The sequence below is a fragment of the Notamacropus eugenii genome, chromosome 4 (assembly GCF_028372415.1).
Source record: "Notamacropus eugenii isolate mMacEug1 chromosome 4, mMacEug1.pri_v2, whole genome shotgun sequence".
In the NCBI taxonomy this organism is placed as follows: Eukaryota; Metazoa; Chordata; class Mammalia; order Diprotodontia; family Macropodidae; genus Notamacropus; species Notamacropus eugenii.
In genome coordinates, this window is record NC_092875.1 from 76,343,303 (window position 1) to 76,368,424 (window position 25,122).

Consider the following 25,122-nt stretch of genomic DNA (forward strand, 5'->3'; position numbering starts at 1 on the left):
TTCAAGATATACCTAAGCTATGTTGGAAGATTCCCCCAAAGGAAACCCCAGGGTGAAGGCATAACAAACCAAAATGGAGAAACACCCATTTTGAGGTAAGTTCCTAAGATCAGACCCAGTCTGTTTTAGTCAAGGGTCCTGAAGGTCCCTAGACTATAGGTTACATAATGATCCATCTTGGCCCTGGTAAACCCATGATAAAACACACCTCCCTCCTCTTGGTAGAAAGTGGAGGATTTCCTAGATGGCCACTATGAAATTTGGGGAACAACTACAGCCATAGTGCAGGCCAGACTTAGAACTGTTCTATGGTGGCCACAGCCTCAGCTCAAAAAAAAATGCTGTAGGGATTACTAGCAGCTGGTCAGAATTCTGTAGATGCCCCCAAACAACTGTCATCCATCAAGAGACAGTGTGTAGTGGTCAGTGGAAGTAGCAGCAGCCTGTTGTCCTAGCCACAAATGGTAGGGAATGGAGAAAACAGAAGCAGAAGTGGTGGTCCTTGAACAGGCCTCAGTTGCATCAGATGCTACTCTTTCACTTTCTCAGTTTCCATCACTATATCTTCTTCTTCCTCATCAAGTGTCACTTCCATGGTTGCCAAGCATAGAGCAAAGCCAGCCAAGGCTGGCAAGGGTGGAAACCTGTGCCCACACAGAATCATCTATAAACCACAGGCTAGCAAGGTCAATATCAATTCCAGATGAAAATTCTACAATGTATTATTAAGGAAATGGTTATACCCTTGTCTTCCAAATAGTTCCCTGAATAGTTCCCTCAAGAACTCTTTTACATTAGTAAAAGTATATTCAGGGCCAGATACACACTAGCACTTAATAAGTGTTTCTTGATCGATCAGTTGCCAAGGATAAGCTTCTTGATCCTTAGGTAGAATAAAATGACAAGGACAGACACATAGCCCATCATTAAGTACACATGAAGTCACATTAGATCAAAAAAGCTAACGCAAACTCAGTTCTATACATGAGTTACAGGCCTAAAAACATAAATATGCAAAATAATGACAATCAGAAGAGAATCTGAAATCAAAAGAGTTTAATTTTATTGCTATTTCCGCCTTTTGACAAATTTTATATGTGTATGTATATATATTATATATATATACATAAATGAAATATATATGCATTGTTGTTCAGTTGTTCAGTCATGTCCAGCTCTTCATGACCCCATGGACCATAGCACACCAGGCCCTTCTAGCCTCCACTATCTCTGGATGTCTGTTCATGATCACTGCTTCCATGACATTATCTATCCATCTCATCCTCTGCCATCCTCTTTTCCTCCTGCCTTCAATCTTTCCCAATATCAGGATCTTTTCCAATGAGTCCTATCTTCTTATTACATGGCCAAAATATTTCAACTTCAGCTCCAGTATTTGATCTTCCAGTGAGTAGCCTGAATTAATTTCTTTAAGTGACTAATTTGACCTCCTTACTGTTCAAGGGACTCCCAAAATTCTTCTCCACGCCACAACTTGGAAGCATTGTGTCTGTGACACACAGCTTTCCTTGTAATCCAACTCTCACTGTTATACATTGCTACTAGAAAAACCTTAGCTTTGAGTATAAAGTCCTTTGTTGGCAAAGTGACGTCTCTGCTTTTTGGTATGCTGTCCAGATTTGCCGTAGCTTTCCTTCCAAGGAGCAAGCATCTTTTAATTTCATGGCTGTAGCTGCCATCTACAGTGATTTTTGAGCCAATAAAAATAAAACCTGATACTGTTTCCATCTCTTCTCCCTTTATTAGCCAGAAAATGATGAGACCAGTGGCCAGGATCTTAGTTTGTTGGGGGGTTTATGTTAAACTTCAATTCAATGAACTATGTGTCCGTGTACTTTATATATTTATATATAACATATACTTACATATAAAGTATATATCATGCATGCATATATATGTATGGGGGTGTGTGTATACATACTTAGAGAGACAAATAGATATAGCTAGGGATATGACCATAAAGCAGCATGGGTCAGTGAGAAGAATTCTGGATTCAGAATCAGTGCCTCAAGTGGAATCCCAGTTCAGTTACTTCGATATCAAATAATCTGTTCTTTCTTCTTCCTGGGCCTAGGTTTCCTCATGTCAAAATATATAGAATCAGAGGTTGAACTACGTGACCTCGAAGGTAACTTTCAACTCTAAAATATATGATCCCAATCGGTTTAGGTTTTAAAGTCAGACAGGGCTGTTAGCTATAATTCTGGACCTGGTGTAGGGGATTAACTGTGTGCAGCTGGGATATGGCTACGAAGGAGGTGGTCAGATCCATGGACCAGGTCAATGATGGATTCCTACTCTGCCACTTTGCCTGGATAAACCCAACTCAAGACATTCCAGAATCCACTGAATGTGGTAAGAGATGCCTTCCTTTGCCTATCCCTCAAAGGTTGGTTCAGATCTGCTCAGATCTTCAAAGCAGACCTAGAGTAGTCACAGAAACTCAGTGGCTTGGCCCAGTTTTATGTTTTCCCTCATCCAGAAGATCCTATGAGATCTAGAGTCTTCCTTGAAACTCAGCCCACATTGGTTGAAGCAGGCAGGGACTCAAGAGTTCTTGGACCAAAGCAAACCCTTGATCCATCTAGAAGTAACCCTAAACTCCCAGCCCAAATTTCTAAGAGCCTTTGGAACTAGTGATGGTCTTCAGTGGCATGATGATCAATGAAGCCACCAAGGTTGTGGGCACTAAGTGCCAAGGCCCAAATTGATCCTCTACCCCTTACTTTGATCCTACCCCCTCTCACCCCCGTAATGGGCTCAGCTCACTGCTCCTTGTCATATTATGGAATACTCAGACCCAAATCCTGGTCCTTGAAATTGAACTGGCCTCCATCTTGCTGGATACTGCTGAGTCAGGTGTTGTGGGTAGGAAATCAGTGTACCACAGCTTTGTCATAGCAGTCTGAGGCCCTTCACAAGCAAAGACTTGGGACAGGACCATTTTCTGAAAAAGAAGTTTCTACCCCAATTCCAAACGCTCATCTTAGAAGAGGAGGCCTTAGGTCCACACCTCAGCTTCACCTGAGACAATTAACAAGTAAATTTCTTTTCACAAATCCAATATGTGGACAATAAACAAGATACATCATTCCATTGGCCATCTAAGAGCATGATGACACAGTCCTCATTTTGCACATTATTGGGCTCTCCTAGTTTCCAGAAGCTAAAGAGAAAAGAGTTGAAAAAATAAAGGTGTTCATGTTTAGTGATGATTTCATTCATTGACAAGTAAACTTCAGAACTAAATTCTCTTGATTACCACTTCTATCATCTGCTCCAACTTATTCTTCCTAGCTCCATTCCTTCCTCTGCAAACTGCATAATCCTATCTCAGGTTATTTATTCTCTCCCACCTGAAAGACATGTTGGTAGTATGGTAGATAAAGTCCTAGACCTGAAGTCAGGAAGATCTGAGTTCAAATCCAGCCTTAGACACTTAACTAACTCTGTGATCCTGGACAAGTCACGTAATTGTTATCTGCTTTGGTCTCCTTATTTGTAAAATAACAATAATGAAATTCCCTACCTCCCAGGGTTCTTGTAAGGATCCAAATGAAGATTTGTAAGGCACTTTGCAAATCTTAAAGTGCTACATAAATGCTAGTTACAACACCCACAATATTAGTAGCCTTGCAGGTTGATGATATCCATTGTTGGGATCTAAGGGCTTCATGTGACTGCCAAAGGGGTCTACAACACCTACCAAGATAACTCATCCCATCCACCTTGGAGTAGCCTAATTGTTAGGAAGTTTTCTCTTAGTTCAAGTAGAAATCTCCCTATCTCTAAGATGGATTCATTCTTCTTCCTTCTCGTCCTCCTTCCCTAATTGTCTCAAAACTCATTGCTTCTAAGAAGTATACTTTTCTTTACAGGAAGTTACTGTCAGAACTCCCCTGAATACTTCAGCATGGAGCCAGGTTTTGGTTGTCACAGTTCCTCTTGAAAGGATTATCCTCATCCTATTAACCGTATTTACGAAGTATTTACTTTGTTTCCAGCTTTGCATCATATTCTATGTTACCTAGGGTGATGTTGGCTCCTCATCCTGCTATTTAAAGCCTGCCACAACCTGGCTCCAATTGATCACAGCTGCTTTCTTCACATTACTCCCCTTCATTCATTCATTCAATGTCCTAGCCAGGATGGGAGGACTAGCCATCACCTGAGTTGGTCCTCCCTCTCTAAACCTCTTGCACCAGATCCATCCTCCATCCCACTGCACTATGCACTCAACATATTGATAGATGAATCAACTTTGCAAATACAAAATGTTTTTATGTACACTTTGCATTCACTTATCTGTTTACAAGCTATTCCCAAAACTCATCTGCCCATACAATCTGGCTCCACTGCAGAAGAGGGGGAAACCTTGGAGACAAACAGAACTTGCCTTAAAGTAAGCCAGGACCCATCCAGCCATTGCCAATCTCCTTCCACTTTTCTGTCAGTCAGCCCCAGCCAGTAGGTCCGCTTTGAGTTACGGGTCTCAGTCACAAAATTCTGAAAGTAGAAATCCAGATGAGCCAAGAGCCAGGGCACTGCCCACTCTCCCTTCCTGCTGCTGTAGTCACCTCCATCCGTTAGTTCTGTCTTGAGCATCACTGCTTTTGAGAACTTCCCAAGTCATTCTTGGATTTCCAGTAACATCGTAACTCCATGCTGCCAGGAACTCCTGCCTCTGCCCTTTTATCCCTCTGCCTATATGATGGATCATGACCCCCACCCAGCAGTCAACTGCATTGGATCCTATAACTGTTGTGGTTTTGTGGGTATTTCTAATATGCATCTTGACAATAACAAAAATGAATATGCTTCATTATAACCAGAAGATACACAGATGGCTTTTGTAGAGTCCTAGATAGTCAGAACTGACAGGGCTCTCAAAGACAATGCTTCATCAGGGTCTATGGCATCTTTTCAAAAACTTTTGATAACTATATTTTAATATAATGTGAAAATGTATGATTTCTCCCTCATGCTAATAATCAATTATTGAATTAGGACCAGGATTATTTCAGAAGCCTGCAGATTGAAATACCTAGCTGATAATGAGATTGAATTAACTCTCTCCTCAATCTTGTTCAGACCCGACCCCAACCTAACAAGGAATTTAACGTAAGGTAAGGAAGCCCATAGCATCCTACACAGGTATTTGTGTGGGAAAATTCTTTGATTAGATTGCACAAGACTGGGCAATTTAAAAATAAATGACACAAGTGTGTGTGTGTGTGTGTGTGTGTGTGTGTGTGTGTGTGCAGAGGGCCTCAGTTGGAATCCCAGCTATGCTATTTGGATAGCAAATAACCCAAACTTGTGTTAGCCTGCACTCTTGGGCCTTTGGACAAGTCCTTTCTTCTTCCTGGGCCTAGGTTTCTCATATGCAAAATATATAGAATCAGAGGTTGGACCATGTGACCTCTAAAGTACCTTTCTCTAAATATATGATCACAATCATTTTAGGTCATAAAACCAGAAGGGGCTGTTGGAAATAATCCTGGACCTGGTATAAGCCAGGGAATTAACTGTGCCGCTGCAATATGGATATGCAAAAGGTGATCAAGCCGATAGACCAAGTCAGTGATGAACTCCCACTCACCCCCAGCCCCTCATTAGGAGAGGTTCCTCTCTCATTAATTAATTGTTAACCAATTAGATTTGATTGCCACCCTCAGGAACACTCTTCCAAGGACATATAAACAATGAGCCCACCCACGATTTCTCTTTGACGTTTGAGACCCATTTTACTGGTAATATGCTGGCATTATTAATAAAATGATTCCTCAGAAATTATGTCCCAAACTTTTGAAACAACACAATTTCTTTTGTAAAACCATGAATTTTTAAATTCATTTTATGTATTTATATTATTTGGTTTTATGTATTTAAAAACATTATTAAGAAAAGGGGTCTAGGGGCTTCACCAGACTACCAAAGTGGTCTCTTACACCAAACAGGTTAAGAATTTCTCATCTAGGTCAATCCTATCCATTTAAAAGGAACACAAACACCTCTCACACTGCTTCTTAGCAGCATCCTTTGCTATTTCCATTCTCCATCACTCTACCTCTTAAATCCTCTTTAAAAGAGGATGCTTTTAAAGTAAGCTATTAAAGAAAACAAATGCCTAAATAGTATTTGGGACATGTCTCAGTGATCATTAATTGTTAACCATTTATTCCTAGCCTCAATCTTATTTAAAGACCTTGGTTAGAATTTTCCTTTGTAATTCCTCTCATTTTCCTAAATAAAGAAAACCAACTGGGACTTCAAGATTCGTTTTCTTCAAAAGCCTTTACATGTGGCTTTCAACTACTAATGAGTTTCCTCCTTTTTTTGCCTTTGATTTAACCCTACAGGGCATCTAAAAGATAATGACTCCTCTTCCTGTAGCACTTCAAGGCTTATGAAGTACTTTCTTCACAACTGTCCTAGGAAATAAGTGGTATCAGAGTATAAGAACAGCTCTGAAAGCCTGGCTTATTTGACCCCAAACCCAAAGATCTTCCCTTTTCTTTTTTTTCTTTAACAAGCAGTTTACCTATTAGTACCTAATTAGTATGTTTCAGGTTTGGGACAAGGATTTTACAAACATTACCTCATTTTATCCTCGTGACTCTAGGAGATTGGTTATTATCTCCTTTTTACAGATGAGGAAACTGACAAAGACAGAGGTTAAGTGACTTGCCCAGAGTCATACAGAAATAAGTGTATGAGCCAGGATTTAAACATAGATCTTCCTGGCTCCAGGTCCAGTGCTCTGTCCACTGCGCTGCCTTTATTGATGTAGCATGGTGGATTCAGCAAGATCTGGGTTTGAATGTCGCCCCTGACATTCACTGTGTGCCACTAGGTAAATCACGTAACTTCTTTAAGCCTCAGTTTCCCTATTCATAAAATTGAAATGATGGTAATTGTAGGCGGTAGTGAGGCTCAAATAAGCTTTTTTGTTGTTCAGTCATTTTTTTCAGTCCTGTCCAACTTTTGCTGACTCCATTTGGGGTTTTCTTGGCAAAGATACCGGAGTGGTTTGCTATTTCCTCCTCTGACAAATTAAGAAACTGAGGCAAACAGAGTTAAGTGACTTGCCCAGGGTCACACAGCTAGTAAGTGTCTGAGGCCCGATCTGAACTCAGTAAGTCTCCCTGATTTCAAGCCCAACATTCTATCTACTGTGCCACCTAGCGGCCCTTAAATTAGCTAATTTATGCAATGTGCTATGTAGCATTTCATGTGCTTAATAAATGTTGGCTATACTGTTGTCTCTAATCCAAGCCCAGTCCAGTGGGGAAATCTCATGGCAATCAGACATGATAAGGCACCTGCCTAACAACTTCTGGGGCTGACATACACATGACTCAGAGCCATCCAGGACATGATAGGTGCAAAGCAAAGTACTGGAGCTGGAGGCAGAGGAGTTGGTTGCAAATCCTGATTCTGCCACTTACTATCTATATGATATTGGAAGCAGTATTTCAGTTCTCAGCCCTTGATTTGCACATCAATAGATGATAGAATTGACCCCAAAGACTTCTAAAGTCCCTTCCTGCTCTAAATCTACGTTGTAATCCTAAAAGCAAGTCCCTCCCCCCTCCAGCACCTGAGATCTGGGTAAGGATTTGGGGATACTGCCATTAGCATCTCTAACAGCCAAGCATAGATAATAACTAAGACGATGCAAATGGAGAGACGAACGGACAGAAAACAATTGAAAGTGAAGTTATGCCCCAAAGAGATTTGAGAAGACCCTAACCCCTGTTTCGTCACAGAGAGGGGAAGCCACAAGTGGGGAACATTACATACAACTTCAGGTTTTTTTCAATGTGCTATGGGAGAAATGATTATTAACCAATATCTTGAGGAGATTCAGAGGCTCTCCCCTTCTTCTCAATTCCTCATTTTAAAAAGTTCCCTTTTTTTTTGAAAGACTTCACTGATAATGAGATTGCATTGACTCCCTGATGGATACCATCCAACCTTTCAAGGAATTTGATCTAGGGTGGAAAAGTCTTTAGGGTTCTATTCAAACTTGAGCAGAGATAGATTCTTTTGTCTAAATAGCCTAAGGCTGGGAGAGGTCCCTTATAGAGATATTTTCTTTGTCCAGGGGTGACCAGATGATGGGGTGGCATCACCCCTACTGGAAGGGTATATAAACCCTGTGTCTGCTGCCATGATTGTCTTTGATCAGAGAGAGATGCCAAATGACCATCCTTTTATAAATAACCTGCTGGTCTTATTAATAAAATGATTAAATTATCCAGAAACTATGTCTCTTCAACTTTTTTAACCATGACAATTGATCAGCTTTGCTGAAGTTTTTCTTTTCCTTCCTTCTTAAAAAAAAATTATTTGATATGAAAGATGGGTCTGGGGTGGGGGGAGAGATAGGAGGGGAAATCTAGATGAAATAAAAACAATAAAGACAATAAAAATCTATTTTTAAAAATAGTCAAGGGCAGAGCTCTGGGTGTACTGAAGGAACAGGAGAAGATCTTCCCATTCCAGCCTTTCTTTCCCTTTGCCCTGGAATCGGTAGGTCAGTTGTGAGCTAAGTCAGTCTGTGTCATTTAGTTCACTCAGGAAAAGTACTGGGGAAACATCCTTACCCTGAATTCTACTGGCCCATGGAGTATGAGATCAAAGACCTATAATAATGATAACTGATTTATACTAGGTTTTGAGGTTGACATTTTTCCCACAATATCCCTGAGGAATTCATCATTTTGACTCTGGGAACCTCCTTGAACTTCCCTGGAATCTTCTCACTTAATCTGGTTTTTCATACCCAAATCTGTCACTCTTAATCTAGCCTGGCCCTCCATAGTCTATTGCCTCTGGATTGCCCCACCTGCTTCCCACCCAAGCCCTCTATTATCTGATACCTCCCAATTCCCTCTAGTAGTTTCTCACTCTTGATTCCATCACTAGTTACCCAAGTCTCATCAAAATCCTCCATAGACCCTCCTCTCTGCCTACTAGACCACCCCCAGATCTTTCCCGTGGTCTTTCTGTATATAAATTCCATCTCACCTCCATGAAGGCACTCAGCTTCAATCCAGCTCTGACTCTGTTTAACAGAGATTCAATCTGGCCTACTTGTCAGGACAAGCATCACAAATGGCAGGCTTCTTAAGAGTCAACCCAATATGGCAAATCTTTAATAAACCTTTCTACTTTGGCTAAAAGAAGGCTTGAGTCAATTTCATTTGGGCTGGACCTGAGGTGTCAGTATTTTGAGGTCCCAAGCATCCCAAACTTCTTCATTATGATTCCCTGACCTCAACAGTTCCACTACATCTATATATATGCCCCTTGAGGACCAAAGGCCTGGTCCCTACCTAAGATTCTCCTTCCCACCTATCCTAGCCCCTAGAGTGGTTCACCTGTTCTTCAGTGCTGCTGATGATGACAAGATGAGAGCTATTCACCGTGCAAAATACATTGGCAGCATCCCAGGTCTTGGTCATTGTAGAGAAAAAGTAGCAGCTTCCCCCAAAAGGAAGCCAGCCCTTTGGACAGGACTTTCTGCTGCGGTCTGGAAGACAAGATGATGCCATTTGTAGACCATTCTTGAACCCCAGCCAAGGTGGTATTAGTAATAGCATCAGAGGATTTAGAAAGCCTGACATCATGTACAAGAATAAAGTCCAGATGGATACATGATCTAGGTAGAAGGACTGATACTATAAACAAATTAGGGGAGCAAGGAATAGTATATTTCTCAGATTTATGGATAATGGAGAGATTTATGACCAAACAAGAGATAGAGAACAACATGAAGTACAAAATGGATAATTTTGGTTACATTAAATTGAAAAGTTTTTGCACAAACAAACCCAATGCAACCAAGATTAGGAGGGAAGCAGAAAACTGGGAAAGAATTTTTGCAACTAGTGTCTGTGATAAAGGCCTCATTTCTAAAATATATAGAGAACTGAGTCAAATGTACAAAAATACAAATCATTCCCCAATTGATAAATGATCAAAGGATATGAACAGAGAGTTTTCAGAGGAAGAAATTAAAGGTATCTATAATCATATGAAAAAATGCTCTAAATCACTATTGATTAGAGAGATGTAAACCAAGACAACTCTGAGGTACCACATCACACCTATCAGACTGCCTAACACAACAAAACAGGAAGATGACAAATGATGGAAAAGATGTGGAAGAGTTGGAACACTAATTCATTGTTGATGGAGCGGTGAACTGATTTAGCCATTCTGGAGAGCAATTTGGAACCATGCCCATAGGGCGACCAAAATGCGAATATACTTTGACCCGGCAATATCGCTTCTGGGACTCTATCCCAAAGAGATCACAGAAATGGGAAAGGGTCCCACATGTACAAAAATATTTATAGCATCTCTCTTTGTTGTGGCCAAAAACTGGAAATCAAGAGGATGCCCATCAGTTGGGGAATGGCTGAACAAGTTGTGTTATATGAATGTAATGGAATACTATTGTGCTATGAGAAACAATGAATAGAAAGACTTCAGAGAAGCCTAGAAAGACTTATATGAACTGATGCTGAGTGAAAGGAGCAGAACTAGGAGAACTTTGTACACAGCAACAACCACAGTGTGCAAGGAGCTTTTCTGGTAGACTTAGTACTTCATTGAAATGCATGGACTTAAATAATTTCCAGTGGACTCGAGGCAAAACGCCTTCCATATCCAGGGAAAGAACTATGGAATTGGATCACAGATAGAAACAGACCATTTTCTTTTACGTTATGTTTTGTTTTCTTTTATTTTATGGTTTCTCCCATTCATTTTAATTCTTCTATCCACCGTGCATTTAATAGGAAAGTATGTGTACAACCTATATAAGATTGTATGCCATCTCGGGGAGGGAGTGGGGGTGGCAGGGATGAGGGGGAGGGAGGGGAAAAAAATCTAAGATATATGGAAGTGATTGTCGAACACTGAAAACAAATAAAATAATTTAATTTTTTTAAAAGAAAAGAGGATTTAGAGCCAGGAGGGCCCTTAAAGATGAGTTTGCCCAATTGCCTCATTTTACAGATGAGGAAACAGGCCCAGAGAAGGAAAAGGACCTTGTCCAAGGCTACCAGTTAGTAAGTAATAAAAATTGAACCCAAACCCAGAGCCTCTGACCCCTAATCCAGCATTCTGTCCTCTATATCACAATGCCTCTCATGCTCCCATCTTTTCCCTTCACCCAGTCTCAGCAATCTTTCCTCACCAATTAAATCTCGAAGCTCATTTACAGTTCTGTTGGTGTCATCTCGGATTTGATCAATGTACTTCCTTAGTCCAGCCAGATCTCTTGATCCAGTCACTGAAAATATGGACAGACCCTGGTGAGCAGAATTTCATACCAAGAACTTTGCATTCCCTTTTTGCCCTCCCCACAAAAGACGAGAGATCTCCATCCAACTCCTCCAAACCCAACCCTGCTCACTCTCATGGCTTCTTATCCCTTTGTATAATAATAATCACCCTCATCTCTATAGCACTAGAGAGTTTATAAGACACCTTATATCTATAATCTCACTTAACTCTCACAGCTTCTGTGATGAGAGTTGTAACATATCCCAGAAGCACAGAATGTTGGAATTGGAAGAGACCTCAGTGGTCATTTGGTCTAACCCAGGGTTGGGAAACCTACATCCTTGAGGCTACATGTGGCCTTCTAGGTCCTTGGGTGCAGCCTTTTGACTGAGTCCAAGTTTTACAGAACAAATCCTTTTATGAAGGGGATTCGTTCTCTGAAGTTTGGATTCAGTCAAAGGGCCATACTTGAGGACCTAGAGGGCCACTTGTGACTTTGAGGTCACAGGTTCCCCAGCCCTAGTCTAACCCATAGATGAAAAGAATCTAACATGCCTGACATCTGGCTTCTATTTGAAGACCCCCCTAAAAAAAGGGAAAGCAATCCAAGGCAATCCATTCCACTTTTGGAGATCTCTAATTGTTACAAGTTTTTCTTGACATCATGCCTAAAGTTTTCTCTTTTGCAATTTCTACCCACTGTCCCCGTTTCTATCCCTGGGGGTCTATAGAATGAGCCTAATCCATATTCTACTTTACAGCCTCTCAAATGTTTGAAGATTATTCTCATTCATGTCTGTCCTGGATCTTTTCTTTTCCAGTTATTCATCCCCAGCATCATCAACAGATTCTCATGTGGTGGGGGCTTCAGGCTCTTCACTAAGCATCCTGTCTGCTCTCTGGACTTTCACCACCTTATCAATGCCCTTCCTAAACTGTTGCACCTAGAACTAAGCACAACACTGAACCATGTTTCTCTATTGGAGCCCAAGGGCACATAGCCTTTTCTGGTTGCTAAGTCATAAGTAGCTTGAAATTCCCTAAGCCCTCCCCCTCAATCTTTTTCAGACAACCTTCAGTCTAATCACATCTCTACAACTCCCAACTTGTCTAACTGATTTTCTGAACCCCAAAGTAAGACTTTACATTGATCCTATGGAATTTTTTTTTGTGGGGAGAAGGCAAGGCAATTGGGGTTAAGTGACTTGCCCAAGGTCACACAGCTAGTGTCAAATGTCTGAGGCCGAATTCAAACTCAGGTCCTCCTGACTGCAGGGCCACTGCTCTATTCACTGTGCCAACCAGCTGCCCCATCCCTATTGAATTTGATCTTATTAAATTCAGCCTAACACTCTAGCCCAGCAGACTCCTGGAAGTCCCCAAGACCCTTTCAGAAGGCCCATGAGGTCAAAACTATTTTCACAAGTCATTTGCCTTTTCCATTGTCACTCTCTCATGAGTATACAGGGAAGTTTTCCAGAGGCAACATGATCAGCGAGTTAAAAATATAATTGCCAACAAAAAGACTGAGTTGGTATTGCATCTATAGAGCCAGATTCTCAAGTTCAGAGAAGAGTATCCACAGTCATCTAAAAAGGCTATGAAAATACTCTCTTTTCCAACTACGTACCTGATGGGACTGAATTGTCTTCATGTACTTCAACCAAAACAACTTATCACAATAATTTGAGTACAGAGCAGATATGAGAATCTAGCTGTCTTTTATTAAGCAGACATTAAAGAGAAATACAGAAATGCAAAACAATGTCACTCTTCTCGCTAAGTTCTTGTTTCAGGAAATATGATTATTTTTCATTGTAAGATGTTATTTATTTCTACGTTTATTATTGTTATATTTAATGAATCAATGTTTTGAAATTTATCTATTTCAATTTCTAATAGTGATATGATCAATTTCCAATCAATATCAAATAATGATATATCCCTCATAAACAAAAGCTCTTTGGGGAGGTTCAATAATTTTTAAGAAAGCAAAGGGTCTAAAAAAGTTTGCTAACCACTGCTCTAGCCAGTCAGGATTGTTTTGCATCATACCTCTGTCACTCAAGGCGTGATCTAGTCCTCTCAGACTTGTCATCTACAAATTTGATGAGCAGGACATCTAACCTATTTTGTAAATGAAGAAACTTAAGACTGGTTAAGTGATTTCCTCAAGGTCACATAAGCTAATATATTACATAATCAGAACTCTATCTCAAGTTTCTCAAATCCCAAATCCATCGGTCTTCCATCATAGCCACATTGAAGAATTCACATCCTCCTTCCATTTCCAAGAAGTGGTGTGGCACACTGGATAGACCCATGAATCTGAAGTCACGAAAACCTAGGTTCAAATCTTTCCTCAGGCACTTATTGACCATGACAAGTCACTTAACTGGGCCTTAGTTTTCTTATCTGTAAAATGAGAGTAAGAGCATGATCTCACAGGCTGGTTGTAAGGATCAAATGAGGTCATGTGTGTAAAGGGCTTAGCAAACCTTAAATGCTAGCTAATATTATTGTTCCCTGTTGGCACTCATCCTTTCTAGAAGGCCCCTCCCCATTCCTTTGTAGCCTTCTATGGGCAAATGGAACCGGAGCAGAGATCAGAAGTGGAGGGCCTTCTTTCCTCATTGCATGGATCTTGCCTTCTCCTTCTGTCAATCCCTCTCTTGCTTGACTAACATAAGGCACTTTCCTGGAACCCAGCTTTCCACCTTCTTCCCTCAGCTACTGTGGCCATTTATACTTCACTGTGATTTAACTTTCTCTTCTGATGAAATGAGAAGTAGACTAGATGAGAGGGGATATAGGAGTTAAACCTTACCATTCAAGAGAGTAGGCTTGAACCTCCTACCTCACCTGGGTGGGTACCTTCAGTGCTGGAGACCAAACAACAGCTTCCAAACATTGACTCCCCCAGTTTCAACTATCACCTCTATGGAGTTACCTTCAAAAATCACCACCACTAGTCCTTTCCTCTTATCTGAGCTCCATACCTATATCTTCAATTTCCTACAGGCCACCTTCCCCTGGATGTCCCATCCACTGGCGCCCAAAACTCATCATGTCCCAAACTGAGCTCATTATCTTTCCCTTTAGGAAAAAGTACATAGAATGCTGGCCCTGGAGTCAGGAAAACCTAAGTTCAAATCCAGCTTCACATACTTACTAGCTGTGATTCTGAGCAATTGACCTGACCTCTGTCTGCCTCAGTTTCCTCAACTGCAAAATGGAGATAATAATAGAACCTACCTCCCAGAGCTGTTCTGATGATCAAATTCAATGATATTTGTAAGTGCTTAGCACAGTACCTGGCACAGAGTAGGCACTTAACAAATACTTTTTTCTTCTTTCCTTCCTTCCTTCCTTCCTTCCTTCCTTCTCCTAACCTTATTCTTTCCTCAGTCTTCTCCAGTTCTATCAAAGGGAAAGTCATTCACCAAGTCTCCCATTTTTTAAGTATGGAGGTTAGCTTTTGTTTTTCCCTCTCCTTTATTTCTCATGTTCAATCAGATACCAAGTCCCATGAATTACCTTCTCATTTTTATCCCCTGCTCCCTTCCAAGTCCCAACCCTAGTTACTAACCTTCACAACCTCCCAACTATAAAATGACCTCCTATAACCCAGAGTTGTAACCAGTTGAACCCAATAATCCAGCCTTCAGAATTGCCCTGGAATCATCTTCCTTACACTTAAATGAGGTCAAACTACTCCTCTCCCTAAAATCCTTCAATGGCTCCCCATTGCTTTGCAAATAAAGGTGACACTGCCCTGGGATTTACACAGTCTGGTGCCTAGTCTGCCTCTTTAGCCTCCCCAAGGTGATTGTGAGGATCAAATGAGATCATGTTAATAAATCGCTTACCAGGGTACATGGTACAAGGCACTTATTTGTTTCTATTTAGTTGTTTCAATCATGTCTGACTCTTCATAACCTCATTTTGGGGTTTACTAAGTAAAAGATAGCACAGTGGTTTGCCATTTCCTTCTTCAGTTTATTTTATAGATGAGGAAATGAGGCAAACAGGGTGAAGCGACACGCTCAGAGTCACACGGCTAGGAAGTGTCTGAGGCTGGATTTGAACTCATGAAGATGAATCTTCCTAAATCCAATGTCAGTGCTTTATCCACTTTATCTAGCTGTCCACAGTACCCTTTAGGCATTTAATAAATGCTTGTTTCCTTCCTTTTCTTTCTCATATCATACCAATGCATGTTTGTACTCCAACGAAACTGGACTATTCTCTGTCCCCCGAACACACCCTACACTCTCCCACTTCCATGCCTTTGCTAATAGTTCCCTCCTTCTCATTCTTCACTGGTTTAACTTGCAGTTCTCCTTTAAGGATCAACTCAAATGCTACCTCCTCCAAGGAATCTCCAGGATGCTGCAGAATGGTAATGAAGCCCCCTACACACACACACACACACACACACACACACACACGCACTTCATTTTGCCTTTCTTGATGGCACTTATCAAGTAATACTGTGTAGGATAGCTATCTCTGTTTGTGCCTTTGTTAGACTGAAAGTTCCAGGAGGGTAAGTACTTTGTCTTATTTAACCTTATCTTTCCCAGTGCCAGCACAGGGTTCTGCACATTCTCTGTACTGAATGTGTTTGAGCATCTCTTATGCTCAAGGCTCCGGGTTATATCTTCAATAAGGTCAAGGTGGAAAAAAAGATAGTCCCTGATCTCAAGAAGAAAATAATTCAACTGCAACTTGAATAAATATTTATAAAGCATCTGACATATGTCAAACACCACATATAAGACAGACTAGGAGATACTCTCCCTCCTCACATCCATCTCTCCTTGACGGCCTCTCAAAGCTCTCCTCTCTCCTATGCCCCTCCCCCCACCTCATGCCTTTTTTCTCTGAGAGCATCTTCCATCTACTGGATTTATCATGCATGTGCGTAGTTGTTTGTATATTGTGTCTCTTATTAGGAGGTGAACTCCTTGAGAGCAGACTGGTTTTTTTTTTCCCTTTCTTTTTGTCCCCGGTGCTTAACACAAATGTTTGGTATATAGTAAGTACTTGAAAAATAGTTGATGATAATGACAAGTTACTTTAACTGAGCTTTGATTTAGTTTTCTTTTTTAGGCGATTGGGGTTAAGTGACTTGCCCAGGGTCACACGGCTAGTAAGTGCCTGAGACCAGATTTTACATTCAGGGCCTCCTGACTCCAGGGCCAGCACTCTATCCCACTGTACCACATAGCTGCCGCTTTTGTTTGTTTGTCTTTTACTGGGCATTGAAAGACAGACATCCACATGAGTAGAAAAAAGGGGAAAAGTTATGGGAAAATGGGAAAATGAGTTCAGCAAAGACACAGATGTGAGTATGAGTATAACTTTTTTAGCATTCAATAAATAAATGAGTCTGGTTGGACTAGAATGTTCTAATAGAGAAAGATGAGAAGTTAAGACTAAGGAAGGGAGGCACAAATTGTGGAGGGCCTTAAATGCCACCCTGAGAAGAACAGTGAAATGAAGTGGCCAGAACAGGTCACTGCTAATGCCTTCCCTTGGTTGTTTACCTCCAATTTATCTGTATATATCTTATTTGCACATAGTTGCTTTCATATTGTCTCCCATATTAAGCTATCAGTTCTTTGAAAGCAGAAACTGTCTTTTGCCTTTCTTTGCACCCCCTGTGCTTAGCTTTGGCACATAGTAGGCATTTAATAAATGCTTAAAGATTGACTGACTACTTTGCTCAGGAGGGACTGAAAGAGGAGAAATTGGAGGCAGGGAGACATATTAAGGTCAAGGTGAGTAGTGGTGCCACTGAACTTCCTTCCCACCACTGACAAATCATCCAGTCAAGACCCAGGGAATAGAAGAGTTAACTTTCTTAGACAATCTGGAATCCTAAATTAATATAGGCTGGAAGCAACTAGGAAGGAAGTATCTTATTTCAGTTGAGGCCACTTCCATCCTTCCAGTCATTCAGATTCAAAACTTCAGGGTTACCTCAACTCCTTCCATTTCTTCATACTTATAATTAGTCAGTTGCCAAGTTTCCTTGATTCCATTTCCATAACATCTTTCCCATCTTGTCCTCTTCTCTCTGGCCACACAGTTACCATCCTAGTTCATTACCTCTCACCTGGACTATTGCAATAGCCAACTCTTTGGTCTCCCTTTCTCAAGTCTTCCCAACCTATCTTCCACATTGCTGCCAAAGTAATATTCCTAGAGCATATGTCTTCAACCATCTCATTCTCCTGTCCAATAAACTCCAGCAGCTCCCTATTATATCTCGGTCCAAATCTAGATTCTTCAGCTTGGTGTCTAAAGCCCTTCACAACCTAGCTCCAACCTAATTTTCCAGTCCTGTTATACACTACATCCCTTCACACATTATAATCTAGCCAAACTCTGTTTGGTGTCTCTGTTCCTCCAACATGGCACTTTATCTCCCATCTTCATAACTTGGCATAGGCTGTCCCCATACCTGTAATAAATGCCCTCCTCACATTCACTTCTTAGACTCCCTAGTTTCATTCAAAGCTTAGTTTCAACATCACTTTCTTCAATAAGCTGTGCTGCCTCTCACCACCATTACCACTAGCAAAAAAAATAAAAATCACATGATATTTTGTACATTTACTTTATATATGTTTACTTTGTATATATGAACTCTGCTCTGTATATTTCTACATGTACGCATGTTGTCTCCACCTTCAGAATATAAGCTTCTTAAGGGCAAGGATTGCTTCCTTAATATCTTTGTGTGCTTCATGCTTAGCATAGTGCCTAAGATATGGCAGGTACTTAAGAAATCCCTGTTGACCAATTGCCTGCTTGATTCATCATCGTTCCTTATCCATTCTGTCTGCTGAAAGGTTAATATCTTTCGTTCTTCTACTATCAACTGGTCTGGGGAAGAAAACTACATTAATTCCGGTTCATCACATGATTTAGAATAAGGAGACCTGTGTCATTCACTAGACTACCAAAGGAGTCCATCCACACACAAAAATTTAAGAACTCCTACTCTAGCTTGTCAGCATCTTTCCTAAAATAAAGTGCCCCACACTGAACACAACATTCTAGATAGGACCAGGCAGAGGATAGTGGAACTATCATCTTCCTTATTCTGGACCCCTCACCTCTTTTAAAGCAGCATAGGGTAGTGTTGGCATTTCTGACTACCAAATCACACTTGATGACTCATATTCAACTTGTCTTCTAAAACCCCAAGATCTCTTTTCAAAAAAAAACTGTAACCTAGCTGTGACTCTCCCATCCTCTGTCTGTGACACTAATTTCTTGGATCCAAGTATAGAATTTGATATTTATTCCTAATGAAAGAGATCTCATTCAGTTTGGCCCGTTGTTCTAACCTATAGGATAATTTTGTATCTCTAAACTATGGCACCCAGTGAAGTAGCTATCCTTTTCTAGTTTTGCTTCACCTGCAAATCAGTAAGCATGCCACCCATCCAAATCACTTATAAAAATGTTGACTAAGACAGGGCCTGTCATTCTATAATGAAAATATTATAGGATCCTGTGATTTGGAGCCAGAAGAGACCTCAGAGATCATGATATACAATGCCTTCATTTTATACCTCAGAAAACTGAAGCTTAGGAGGACTAAGTGATTTAACCAGTCACATAGGTAGTAAGTAGAACATCCAAGATTTAAACCTAGATCTTATGACTCCACATCTAATCCTCTTTCCCCTAAACCACATTTTGTTTCTGAGCCTCAGTTTTCACATCTATAAAACTGGGATAATGGCATTTGCACAAAGTTATTGGGGGGAAAAGCATTTTGTAAGTCACAAACTATTATAAAAATATGAGTTATGGCTATTATTAATATTCTCCCTTTACTCTTACATCCTTCCCTGTTTCTCTGGAATGAGACCAGCTCCCTTGGATTGCATTCAGTCAGCTCCCCATGTTCGTGTTACAAATCATACTCACACTTCATCAAGGTCACAGCAAGGCTTGTCACCCCCAGAAGCAATGCAATCCCCACCAGCATACAAAGGCACACTGCCATTTTTTCCTTCCGAGTGAGCTGGGGGATCTTTCTTTTCTGGCTGGACTCAGGCACCTGGGTAAGCTCCAACCCTTGGTTGAACTGAGGTACCTGAGTGAACTGCAGCCCTTGACTGGGCTGGAACACATGACTGGGCTGGGGCATCTGGCTGGACTGGGGTACCTGGTTGAGCTGAAACCCCTGGATGGGCTGCAAATTGGAAGCAGCTGTGGAAAGTAAAAGAACCAAAGTTTGAGGTCAAGGGGAGAAATGATTCCTTGGGCCTTTACAGAACAGAGAAGGAAGGAATCACAGGATCATATTTATTCCAGAGATGGAAGAAACGTTAGAAACCATCCAACCTGGAGTCTCTAGACCTCTATAGCCCTGTGGATAGATTTCAGGGGATCTGTGCATTTGGATGAGAAAAATTACATCTTTATTTTCACTAACCTCTAACTGAAATTTGGCACTTCCTTCAACTGTCAAAAAAAAAAACCAAATGCAAACATACATTGTGAGAAGGGGTCTCTAGGTTTCACTAGGCACCAAAGGGGTCTAGGACACACAAAAAAATGTTAAGAACTGTTATTTACAAATGAGAAAACTGTGGCTCAGAGAGTTTAAAAGGTTCTCCCTTAGTCGTGATATACATTAGATAAGATACCAGAACCCAAACACTTGGCAGAATCCAGAGAATGGCACACATGATGAAAACATCACCTCAAGGCAGCTGGACTCAGATTAAATGCAATGAACCATTTTGGTTCTAGAAAACAGATGACGTGACATACATCCTTCCTCTCAGGGGAGAAGTACACCTACAGTTAGATTTAGACTACATTGTCAAACTTAGTGGCTTTGCAAGTTTGTCATACTTAACTCTTTTTCTTTGCTACAAAGGATAATCCATTGGGAATTGGTGAGAAGCAATGAGTATCATTTTTTAAGGCATAACTTTTTTAAATATGAAAAGAAATTAGAGTTTGGCAGTGAGAGGTCCTGAACTGATGACTCAAGATGCTCCAATTATAGTATATTCTCCCCAAGCAGAAGGGAACTCTAGTTTATCTCTTTCAGGGGAATGACAATTTGGCAAAAAAGGGCATTGACAGGAACTCTCCCTTCCTTGGCTCTATATCTTGCCTTGTTCTATAGCTGTCAGCTTTGACTAATGTACTTGGTCATTCTTTCATTCAATATATATTTACTAAGTCCCCACACTGTATTCCAGATAACAGCTCATGACTGAGGATATTGTACTTGATCTCCAGAGACCTGAGCCTTATCACTGTTCAGGAGATTCAGGGGCTCCAGCTGCCTGGCCTTCTGACTGTGGAAGAGAGTAGAGAGCCCACCAGGGAATCAGGACTTACCCATCTGGGGTGGTTGACAGGTAAGGGAGTTCAGATGCAAGCCTATGGAAGAGAAAAAGTTCACCAAGTTAACCATGTCACCGAAGTAAGCAAAACCACCCTAAAACATTCCTGCTCTCTCCCCATCTTTGATCACAAATCTCATACTAGAAAACCCACTCTTCTCATTTTATAGATGAGAAAACTGAGGCCCAGAGAGGTTAAAATGATCTGCCCATGATCATACAGCTAGTATTTGAGGGAGGATTTGAACTCAGGTCTTCCTGATTCCAAAGCCAAAGTTATAATGACCATAACATGCTTCTTCTTATTCAGAATGGGCAGAACACAGAGAAGAGAGGGCTCTAGAGTGAGGTCAAGGTGGTAAAGGCCTCATGGATGTTTCTGATTCTTATGTCCAGGCAGAGACTACCTGCTACTTACCCATCTGGGGAAGTGGGGGACAGTGAACAACAGCAGGACCCAAGCCTAGAAAAACGAGAGAAGAGTTACCTGGGACAAAGTCTTAAGCAGGTGATACATGATAGGTAAAGAGTAGGCCAAGGTCTCACCTGCTGCTTGTGGGGACTTGCTGGGAAGTGCCGGTTTCACAGTTTTCTTCCCTAGGCAAGAGAGAGACAGAGAATAACAAAATCTCTAAGGTGAAAGGGCACTCCAACCACATCTAATCTAGTCCACAAATAAACATTATCCTTTACAAGAAGCTATCCAACCTCCTCTTGAAGACCTCCAGTGATGGGAAACTGACTATCCCCTGAAGCTCCCTATCCCATTTTTTAATAGTTGTCATTGGCAGGAAGTACTTTTTTATATGAAACCAAAACCTTCTCCGCAACCGCTGACCATTCATAGCTCCTGATTCTGTCCTCTGGGGCTAAGCAGAATCCTATTCCCTCTTCCACATGAGAGTCTTCAAATTTTGGAACACAATGATCATATCTCTCATAAATTTTCTCTTCTTCAAGATAAAAATCCTGCATTTGAGGTCTTCAAGAGATCAAATGACAATTTTTATCCAGTGTGTTTTGGTGGTAATTCTTTTTGTGGTGTGGGTTGGCTTGAATGACCACAGGGGTACCTTCTAACTGAAATTTTGTGATTCTCTGGTTCAAAGAAATGATCATATAGCCTGGTTTCTAGTTCTCTCTTTGGGAGCCAACAAACCAGGGCCAGCCCCCTCCTCCTTACCTGCTATCACTTAGCCTCTGGATCCAAAGGCTGATGAAACCCACCCTACTCCCTCAAAGAAAACTCAAATCAGCTTACCTGCTCGGGGAGGTCTTGGGGGAGCTATTGAACCTAGGTGAGAGAGTAGAAAAGCTGTTGGTTTATAATTTAACAGGCCTCCAGGTGGTAGCTAAAGCCCTGGGCTTGAGGTCAAGACTTGAATTCAAACTCTGGCTCAGATATTTACTAGCTATGTGATCCTGGATAAATCACTTAACTTTTCTTGGTCTGTTTCCTCATCTTTAAAATAAGGGTTGGATTTGATGGCCCCTAGGATCTCTTTCAACTCTAACTCTATGAACCAACCTGGTTTGGTCTACCTCCCTATTATTTTATTTCTTCTCCATTCCCTAGGCTCCCCAGGGTAGAATTTTCTATTCCCTAAACCAGCAGTATCAAGCATAGTGTGAGGGTAGATGGGGGGTATCATATGTGGCTCAATCAGATTAAAATGTAATTGGGTAATATTTAGCAAAATAAAAATTTAATAAGACATAGTATTACACAAGAATCTTTATGCAGATTGCTGGCCAGTTCTACCTGAGTTTGACACCACTGCCCTAGGCCAATTTCTCTCTGCAAGGCTTCTATGTTCCCAAGACCAAGTATCTAGAACCCGATCTCCAGAGGATACATCCAGTGGTGTGAAGTTGGGGAAGAAGAGGGGAGCTAAGGTCAGAGAGGGGTCCCTGGATATACATGCCTCCCTGGGGATACCTAGAGGACCAGCCCACATTCTCCCATTCTCTGGTTAGCCCAATGGAAGAGAAAATGACTTGAACTTGGAATCAGATCCCAGCTCTGATAGGTCCTGACTTTGAATTTCTTCCCGTCTCTGGACATGAAGGAGTTAGACTAGTTGATTTCTAAGCTCCCTACAAAGACTAGATTATCTGATTTTACTGACATTTGAGGTGGGGATAGGAGTGGGGAGAAGTCTTTCTTTCAGGTAGTACTCCCACATTCCTCACCCCTCAGCCATCCCAGTCTTCCACCTGGGCCTGGAAACTTCCTGGTCCCTGGCTTGGGAGGAAGGTCTTCTTTGGATGGGGCCATGTTCTCATAATCATCATCTTCTGAACCCTCAGTTACTCCTTCCAGAAAAAAAAAATAGTTTCTACTCATGCATATTGCCACTTTGACAGCCAGGGCAGATGTGGGAAGTGAGCTGGGACACAACAGTGCCCTAAATTCCCACATTACCCTTTGTCATCCCCAACTTCCACTCCAAACATGCCTCCCTAGTACCCATCCCCAGATCCCCACTTTGCCCCATGACCCCATTTCAGATGAAGGCATCATGCAGCCCAAGCTATAGGCATGCCTGTCACAAAGTGACACCTACCACAGCCACCATGTCCCCTAACCTCCGGACAAAACCTGCCTGAAAATTGTACCTGCTCGTCCCCTGAACGGGAAATTTTTATACATACTAGTGAAAGACATCATTGCCTATAGCCAGGGAGGAGAAGAGCCGGGACACCTCTGATGCTCGATCCTTCAGTCATCCAGATTCAAGTCTCACCCTCGCCTTCCAGATCCTGTATAACCACATACTAAGACCCACCTTGTCTCAGTTCCCTCTTTGTCACTGGGGGCAAGAACATGCAAATCCAGCCCCTGCTAGCCATTCTCAGTTTAGGTACTCAATGACATAGGACCCCAAGGGAAAACTGGGGAACCCAGGGCTTCAACATCTGTAGTCATAGCACCTGAGTTGAACCCCCAGCTCCGCTTTTTAGTACTTATGTGGCCTCAAGCAAGGCACTTCAACTCTGGGATTCACTGTCTTCCCTTATGTCAGGTGGCCAATCAGTTAGCATTTATTAAGCACCTAGTATGTGTCAGGGCTGTACTGAACATTGGGGTACAAAGGAAGACAAAACAAAAATATCCTTGCTCTCAAGGAGCTCATAGTCTAATGGATTAACAACAATGTACAAGCAACATACATACAGGATAAATTGGGAAGGCTCTAAGACAAAGGAAGATTGGAAAAGGCTTCCTGCAGAAAAGGGACCTTCTGCTGAGACCTGTGGAAAGCCAAAGAAGCCAGGAGGTGATAAGGAGGAAAAACATTTTAGGTTCCGAAAATGTTTAGAGCCATGGGATAGAATGTCATGTGCAAGGAACAGCAAAGGGGTCAAGGGTCACTGGATGGCAAAATTCTTGGAGTAGAGAGTAAGATGTAGGAAGACTGGAAAGGGAGGAAAAAACAAGGTTATAAAGGGTTTTAAAAACCAAACAGGATTTTACATTTTTAATAGAGAGCCACAGGAGTTTATTGGATTGGGGGGGGGGAGATAAGAGAAAGGGAGTGCTATGGTCAGACCTCATTTTAGGAAAAACCAGTTTCATAGCTGAGAAGATGAAATGGAATGAGAAGAGACTTATGGAAGGGAGACCAAGCATTAGGATATTGCAATAATTTATGTGTGAGTTGATGAGGGCATGCACTAGAGTGGTTGAAGAGTCAGAGAAAAGAAGGAACCATATAAAAGAGATGTTAAGAAAGTAGAAACAATCTAACTAGATCATAGTTTGGATATGAGATATGAGAAAGAGTGGAGACTTAAGGATGATGCCTAGGTTATGAACTTCGGTGACTGGAAGGCTGGTGGGTCCTCTTGACAGTAACAGGAAAGTTAAGAAAAGGGAAGGGTTGGAGGAGGGGGAGATAATAAGTTCAGTTTTAGACATGTTATATTTAAGATATCTGGAGGACATCCAGTTCAAGATGTCAAATAGGCAGTTGAAGATCCAAGAGTTGATGATCCTGAAGGTCAAGAAAAAGGTTAGGACTGGACAAGTAGATCTAAGAATCATCTGAATAGAGATGATCATTGAAACCATGGAAGCTGATGAGACCAAGTGATACAGTGTTCAGTGAAAAGAGATGAGAGCCCAGAGCAGAGCTTTGAGGGACCCCCACAATTAGTGGATCCAGAGGAGAACCAACAGTGTCATAAAAAGAGAATATCAAGGAGAAAAAGGGGACTGACAGTAAATAGCAAAGGCTGCAGAGAGGTCAGGAAGAATGAGGACTGAAAAAAGGCCATTAGGTTTGTCAGTTAAGAACTCTGGTAGCTTTGGAGGAGCTGTTTCAATTGAATGATGAGATCAGAAACCAGACTACAAAAGTTAAGAAGAAATTGAGAGGAAAGGAACAGGACAGCCTTTGTG

At 41.4% G+C, this 25,122-nt stretch overlaps 1 protein-coding gene across 1 annotated transcript; it reads right to left on the reverse strand.

The window, feature by feature from the left end:
- Window positions 1–1,041: 1,041 nt before the first annotated feature.
- CLEC17A (C-type lectin domain containing 17A) lies at window positions 1,042–23,476 on the reverse strand. The gene is made up of 11 exons (XM_072602066.1): window positions 23,373–23,476; window positions 22,911–23,033; window positions 21,979–22,011; window positions 21,264–21,314; window positions 21,136–21,180; window positions 20,713–20,754; window positions 19,279–19,563; window positions 11,237–11,332; window positions 9,411–9,562; window positions 4,418–4,527; window positions 1,042–3,187 (listed from the first exon to the last, which is right to left on the reverse strand). The coding sequence occupies exons 1-11, from the start codon at window positions 23,386–23,388 to the stop codon at window positions 3,055–3,057; spliced, it is 1,086 nt and encodes a 361-aa protein (XP_072458167.1). The 5' UTR covers window positions 23,389–23,476; the 3' UTR covers window positions 1,042–3,054.
- Window positions 23,477–25,122: the final 1,646 nt, after the last annotated feature.